The 8,473-nt window shown below is 27.0% G+C and overlaps 1 protein-coding gene across 1 annotated transcript; it reads right to left on the bottom strand.

Moving 5' to 3' along the window:
- Nucleotides 7–3,885, bottom strand: LOC107634954 (UDP-galactose/UDP-glucose transporter 2; the record flags this gene model as incomplete). The annotated part of the gene is given in 7 exon segments (XM_016338287.2): nucleotides 7–446; nucleotides 1,500–1,607; nucleotides 1,726–1,827; nucleotides 2,210–2,452; nucleotides 2,787–2,988; nucleotides 3,081–3,109; nucleotides 3,528–3,885. Coding segments are annotated over 7 exon segments (1,098 nt in total). The 3' UTR covers nucleotides 7–158.

The raw sequence follows: 8,473 nt of genomic DNA, 5'->3' as shown, positions 1-8,473 counted from the left end.
ACTATATATATCATAAAAATTATTATTAATTGGACATCAATTTATTTTCTCTATTACCTATGGCATTAGACGAAAATGCTAAGACATAAAAAAAATAAAAATAAAAAGTCGTATTGTGAACAAATTAAATTTGAGCCATATATATAGCTAGTTAGTAGTTACACCAATGGCCTCTTTTCTTCATCATACTCTCCCTCAGAACCTGGCATGACTCCCAACTCTTCATCAGCATCTGATTTTACACTAATGCCATTGGAAGAAGAAGAAGAAGGGGTTAAAGCCTTCTTCTTAATTGGTTTGTTGTTATTACTATTATTATCAGGCAACATTTTCAATGTGATTCCCATAGCTATGAGTAAGAGTCCACTTCCATGTTGTTCTGTTAATGGCTTTGTAAATATCAAATATGAGAGTAGCAATGTCACTGCCTTTCTTGCTGTTGTTATCTGTCACATGAAAATTCAATGGAGGATAGTATATTATTATTATTATTATTATTATTATTATTATTATTATTATTATTATTATTATTATTATTATTATTATTATTATTATTATTATTATTATTATTATTATTATTATTATTATTATTATTATTATTATTATTATTATTATTATTATTATTATTATATCAGTAATAATTAATAAAGTTAGGACCACATCCCCAGGATAATCACAATCATAATATAACCAAAATTGATATTTTGGTGGGTTTTTTCTTCTTTGGGGACTAAAATTGAAATATTGTACAATATTTCTATTTTCTTTTGTCACAAAGTGAATCCTTATCTTACAAGAATTCTATGAAGGGAAATAAGTTGGGACCACATATAGATATAATGGTTGAAATATTATACAAATAATTTTATCTTTATTTTTTTAATATACTGTGAAAAATAATAAAATTTCCATGATGCTAATTATGTGTTGATGACTTGGTATTTTAGCAAAATTGTTGAACTTTTGAGTAATCATATATCTTAATTATCTTGAAAGCTTTCAAAAAAAATTCAAAATTTTCTTTTTTGAGAAATGAAGAGAATATGTAGTGATGATTAGGAGTCCTAATTATCCTCTTGATACTTAAATGGGTAAAAATTTAATATATATGTTGTTTTTTAAGAATATCAAAAAGATAAAAAAATCAAAACTTTCTTTATTTAGAAATTAAAAAGATAAGATAGAACTCCTAATCATTATTCCATAAATTTGGGCAAGGAAGTTTTCCAGTTCCAAATCATAGTACTATTCAATTGAGTAACAAAACCAAGTTTCAATCAAAAGTCAAACTTGGTATTGAAAAAGGTGAAATCTTTGGCCATTTATTAGTAGCATTAAAGACCCTTACCTTATGGTGCTCTCTGCATTTTCCACATATGAGAGTTATTAATGTTATAGGAGCGGTATAGTAATAATGGTACAAACTAGACATAATTGGAAAAAGGAAAAGCTTGTGAGAGAGAGAGAGAGAGAGAGAGAGATTTCATATTTACACTTACCATGGCTGTGGTGGCAGCACCAAAAATGGCAATGAGGGAAAGGACAGAGACTTGGCCTATGAATGTGGCCATTGCTTCAAAAACCAACACACCATAAACATAGGGATGCTGAAAGGACAAGAAAAGAGTGATTCTTTTAATAAATTAAAAGTAATGTGTATAGTAAGTGTTGTTAAGTGTTTGTGGGGGAAAAAAAGGAGATTGTTTTATTCCAAATTTTTTTTACCTGTGAGCATGAAGTCCATGCTTTGAATAATTCTCCTGTCAAAAGCATGGGAGGGATTAAGAAAGGCAAACCCACCACTGTAGAGCAGAATAGCATCTCCATCTGTGTTAGCAATGAAAATGATCAAGTAAAGAATGTTACTTATATTTAATCATAAAGTTCATTTTGATTCATTGTCTTCACTATCGGTTAAAGTACATTTAATCGTGTATTATCATATCAACAAAACCGAAAGAAGGTTTAACTATCGATGTAGCAGTCTCTTTTAAAGTGAGAAAGTTAGTAAAGTGAAATCGTAAGTATCTAATCACTTTTAAATTAAGATAGTGAGACTCACAAATGATAGAAATTATAAATTCAATAGTGATTATTCCCTCGCTTTATCACTGAGGATCCTTTCGTGTATTATCATGTCAAATGAAAGGACTTAATGCAGTAATATATGAAAGTTTAATCTCAATTTTGGCATGTAAAATTGATTCACCTGTGTGGTCTCAGGGTTCATAGTGAAGATTGCTTCTTGGAGATTTCCCAGAAAAGAATCCATGACCAAAGCACCAGATATCATAACAACACCAATGACACTGAAATTTGGTGATGTCTGAGCATCTGCTAGTGTGAATAGGATCAATCCAACAACCAGAAGTATTGCAGATATATATTCATGCAATGGATATTTTCTTCTTAGACCCGGTATGAATGCTCCCATTATCATCACTGGCAGCACCTATTGTACCAATTCAAAATCATTGGACATGTTTAATTAGCTATATGTAACAAGGTAGCACTGTTTGAGGAGCCAAAAGAAAATGTTAGGAGCAGTTCGGTTTGCATTTTCATTTTCTGTTTTCATTTTGCGAATACAAAAACAAAAAATGAAAACGCAACCAAACACAATCTTAGAATCTCTTGAACAAGTCACCTAATTTGGTTGCATTCAACTTTATGTCTGATAAATCCAACAAGTAACTAATAAGATGAAAATGCATTCAGGATATTTCATCAGTATATAGGTTCCCTATAAGATTGAGAAAATGTAAGGATTAGTTTGATAAATTTACCTTTGTGGATTTGAACATGATTTGTGCAGGGTAGTTAAGGAAAGCCAGAGACCCCTTTGTTAGGCCATGAGAACCCATAAGAACAGCTGAAAGCTTCACATAAGTTTTCCATGGATTCACCATTTGCTTGCTTGTGAAGCCTTGAAGGTAAATCAGGAAAAGGTAAACAAACCCTTGAATAAATGTGAAGTACCAACCATAGCTGAAAATTAATAAACCACCAAATCATTAGTCACAAATTAATATCACTAACAAATAAAAATAGTACTAATAAGGCCATTGGAAAAATTTTACCTGAAGTGGAGCCTATTATATACATATTCCTGGAAAGTTATTCAAATGAGAGAAAAAAAATTAGTGTCAAAACCAAATTACTAGTAAGATAATAATTTCACATAATAAAAATAGAGAAGGGAAAAAAAAAGCTGAAGCTTGAGTTCTCATAGAGAAAACCAGAAGCAACCAAAAAGAAAGAAAAAAGAAAATTCTTTGACCAAATTCCTGGACCTGTGAGAAACTTTTCCCTGAAAATTAATCTTAGTTATTCTTAACAAACAAGATAGGATGAAATTGTTGAATTCCAAATCAAACAAAATACAAATTGATCAAATTAAACCCCTTTTCTACACACAGAAAGAAACAAAACACCAAAAATTCTGTTTTGCAGTTTTCTCCTCAAAGAACCATTGTAGTATAAGAAGAAAACAGAGGAGTGAGAGAATGATAATGATTTTAACTAACCTCACAGATGCCATTAACAAGGTATCCAAAGAAGAAGCCAGAAGAGCAAATGAGGAATTGCTGCCACCTTGGTCTGTCAGAGAGTGAGATTCCAAACAAACTACGAGCCTGTTCTTCGTTCTTCATTGCTTCTCTTCAATTTCTTGTTCACTGAAAAAGACTCAACTCAACTCTCTGAAATAGCACCACCCCAGACCCAATTCAGCAGAAAGATTGTATCTTTGAAAACAGAAGAACAAGCACCTCAATCCATCAGCACCCTCAAAAATCTTGCATGTTGACTTTGCCAAAAAAAAAAGTGTGTTTGTGTGTTGGTTTTTTTTTCCACAAATTAAAGAGAAAAAAAAACTTGGTTGATATACAACAAAAGTCATGTTTAATTTTTTTATTAGGTCTATGAGATACAATTAAACAAAAGAATCATATCCAAATTTTAAAAAAACTAGTGTATGTTCCCGTGTCCTACACGGGATAATACATAAAATTATATAAAATTTTTTATTAAAATTTAAATAAAAAATATACATAGTAATTATTATTATAAATATTTTACAACTTAAAAATATTAAAAATAATTAATATTTATTTTAATCAATTTAAATTTATTGAATGGTCATCTCATTTGTCCGCTTAAGCAAGTATTTGGAGTTCGAATCTCGCCTTGTGTGTATCAAAATCCATTAGTTAGCGACAGATCCTTAATAAATAGAGCATCAATATGTGGTGGATTAATTCTCGACTTGCCAAGTTAGAAAATCCATAAAAAAATTGTATTTGTCTTTAAAATAGATTAATTTTTCATTAATAGAAATACTTATGAATTTTTGTCTTTGTTAAAATTTACTTGGGACAATTTTATTTATTACTATCGTATTCATTCTTGAAATCAAAACAATATGATCAACATTGTTACTTGTTAAAATTTCACATTTTATGAAATAATTTTTAAATTTTCAAATTCATAAAATTATGTCATTACAAAAGTTATTAAATCGATTAATATATTTTGGTAATATGGTGTATCGAAACATCATCGTTGAGTATTAGTTAGTGTGAAAAGAAACCGATAACAACTTTTGTTATTCAATATATAATTTATTCTATTGAAAAATAAATTAATATTTTCTAAACTTGTAAATACATTTTCTTCTAATTTTTTACACCATTTTATTTGACAATATTTATCATTAAAAAATAGCAAATTAATTTCTTATCTTAAAATTAATTTTGGTTAGTGAGATAAAATTTAAAATATTTTTCTTATTTTCTTACTCAAATTTAAATTTAAATTTAGAATTGATTAACAACTCATCATTTTTTTAATTTCAATAAAAAATAAATTGGTTAAATACAAAATATTCATCATTTAATAATTTCAATCATTTTGATATACAAAGTAATTTCTTATCTTAAAATTAATTCTGGTTAGTGAGATAAAATTTGAAATATTTTTTTTCTTACTCAAATTTAAATTTAAATTTAGAATTCATTAACAATTTATCCTTTTTTACTTTCAATAACAAAAATAAAATGAATTAGATGCAAAATATTCAGCATTTAATAAATATGATCAGTTAAATTTTAGTTAAAAAAATTAGATTAAAAATTAATTATAAACTTAATAATCGATAATATATGTATTATAGTACTACATAAATAATAATATCCAATGTATTGATTGTTTATTTTTTTTGACATAATTAATGTATAATCTATTGAGGATTGATTTATTATCCAATTTTTTTTTTATAAACTTTGTAATATGTGAAAATAGTAATCTTATTTTTTATTATTATTTAAGAAATTCTTCATAATTTTTTAATTATGTAATTAACTTAATTAATAATCTTTATTATTTCTTTTATACTAAAAAATGTAAAAAATGTCAATTTATACTATTTACATATTTTTTTACTATTAATAAATAAATAAATATTTGCACTATTATACTTATTATCCTAGATAATAACTTAAGTTATTTATTTTGTATGTTAAATTTATTAAATGTATGTTAAGATGAAAAATGAAAATTGTTCAATATATTATATAAATAGTCATTACAGAAAAGAAAACAAATTATATATCATATATAATAATCCTTGATATATAGTGTCATGTATATGTTAAGATTCTCTATTTTAATTATGTGAGTAATTATTATTATTTTCACTTTTTCGTTACATTAGAAAATAATATTTAAAACTAAAAAAGAGATAATTAATTTTTTTAATTTGAATTAAAAAATATCTTGCAAATATATCTAACTTTTACATATACTAAGTGTTATAATATTAAATAGTATAGTATTTGCTATAACAATTACTCAAAATATTAATTTAAGATATATTTGGGCCTAGTAAGACCCTCAACTAAAATCTATTGTTAGGGTCCCAAATCTGACTTAGGTTCATTACCTTAAAGGCCCAATGCAAATGAAGTCCACACGTCCCCTCTTAAATCGGCTCAAATTGGATCTCCGTTGCTAGTTAGATATGATAATGAGGACTCAGGGGAGCGTGAGAAACCCACTTTCCATCCTTCATTCCTATTTAAAAAAATATCCCTGTTCTTTCTCCGTCATTGCAAGTTCTTATTTAATTACCCCTCAGAGAACGTAGATCTCTTTGGGTATCTACAAATATTCTTTGAAAATTTTTAAAAAAATTAACACAAAAAGACATAATATAATAAATCATAAAATAATCAATTCAATATAATTCAACACAATTTATAACATATTCGTTATGAAAAATAACATTTTAAAAGGAGAAAACATAAAAAAATAATCCAACATAATAACATAACATAATTTTTTAGGACGATACTGAGTGACATAGTGACGGACTTGATGAGAGGTAGAGAAAGTAAGTTAGAGAGAGAGAGGATCAAGGCTAAGAATGAGTCCGGAAGAAAAAGAAAAAATTCGAATTGGAGGCCGAAATTAGGGTTAGTAAATTCAAGAAATGGATTTACGTATATATAAATTAGGATAAATTAATAATTTTATATTCGTGTATATTTAATAAGTTTTATAGGGCGGGTACTTATGTCCGTGCCCCTATTAGGAGTGATAAACGGAAAAGTCTGCCCTGTTTTGCCAAAAGCCCACTCCGCCTAGTAAGACGGTCCTGAATTTTTCCCCCGCCCGCCTAATGGTAGGCTGGCGGAATCTCCTTTTTTTATAAACCATTAAATATTAAACAATATATATAATTTCACAACAATTTCAATAAATTTATAATTTCTAAAAACATAAAAAAAATTATAATTTTTAAATCCATGCACATTAACGTCTTTATAATTATAAATATGTAATAAATATAATTATAAAATAATTTTTTTGAAACAAAATAATAAAATCAGCATTGTCCAAAGCAAAGAAAATATTATCCAAAATATATAATTAAACATCTTCAAGTTTATAATCAATCAAACATAAAACACAATCCAAAATATAACTTAAAACTTCTTCAATTATCATCTTCATCCTCTTGTAGATCAATAACATCATATAAATTTGTAAAAAAAATGGCTCTACCAAAATAAAAGCTTGACCCAGCGGAAAAGACTGCCCCGCCCCGCCAAAGCCTGCCAAATCCCGTCGATTAGGCGGTGCAGGGTAGGCGGAACTTTTAAGTTTGGTGGTCATAAATTTCCAGCCAAACCCGCATTTTTTGGCGGGTTATGCGACCGGCTCGACAGGTTTCGACCCATTTGCCACTCCAAGTCCCCATCCATTTTTGCGTGGCAGGTCGTGAGGATTTCAGGAGTCCCCATCTAGCTCCAAAATGCGAGTAATCCCTGCAAATACCTGTTTCGGCTGTTTTTGTGATCATCCTTATTGCTAGCATTCATTGGTTCGTGACGTGGAGCTATTCTAACCACTCAATAAATTCTCAGATAATCAAAGTTTAGGTTATATCATTTTTATAAAGTTACATGTATCCTTATTATAACAATATTAATAAAAGATAAATGGATAAACACTAAACTATTATTTGGATATAAGATAAAAAATAAGAGAAAAGAAAGTGAAAAGAAAAGTATTTTTTTTGTGTGCTGTTTAGATGAAAAAAAATGAATGAAAAGAAAATAGAGGAAAAAATTAATTAAAAATTAAATTATATCATATAACATAACATTTCTATAAGTTTCTTTTATAAGAGATTTAATACAAAAATATTTATCATCATCTGTTTAACGTAACAATTTAAATTTAAGTGAATTGTTCTAAAAAATACCTTTTTTGAATTATTTATTATTAATATCTGACAAATTTTATAACTTTCAATAATGACATAAATAATTATATTTGAACTACAAAGTTAACTTAAAATAAAATATAGAAATTGATGAGAACAAAATATTAAGACAAAAAATGATTAGAAACGTACAAATAGAAAAAAAAATATTAAATTTAAATAATGTCAAAAAGAATCTAATATATAAAGATGTGAATTGTAAAAATAGAGGAATACATATATAAAGAAGAATAGCATGTATGCATAGACGTTTTTTCGCTATATCATAATTTGCTCCAGTTATACAATGAATTCAGCGGTAGTCGGCAGCTCCATTGAGCAACGGTAATGCTTAAATTGAGACATTTTCGAGTTATAAACAAACAATCAACGAAATATTATTCATCCATACCTTTTTATTTATCTATAAAAGAAATTTTACATAAAGAAAAAAAAAAAAAAAGAAGAGTTGAAATAGAAAGAACGATAAAAATGATAGATTCTTATAATTTTATGTAGTCATCTATATATAGTAGACCAAAAGACTATAATTATCTAACAAAATTAATTTGTATTTATTGAATTCAATTTGAATAATAAAAAAATTATTTTATTTTAGTTTAATCCTTAATTCACATTATTTGAATTTGGCTTATTATATATGATTTGATTTGATTTAATTATTAGTTAAAAATATTCAATTAT

This window comes from Arachis ipaensis, chromosome B04 (genome assembly GCF_000816755.2).
Source record: "Arachis ipaensis cultivar K30076 chromosome B04, Araip1.1, whole genome shotgun sequence".
Taxonomy (NCBI): domain Eukaryota; kingdom Viridiplantae; phylum Streptophyta; class Magnoliopsida; order Fabales; family Fabaceae; genus Arachis; species Arachis ipaensis.
This window is presented reverse-complemented; position numbering and strand designations above follow the sequence as displayed.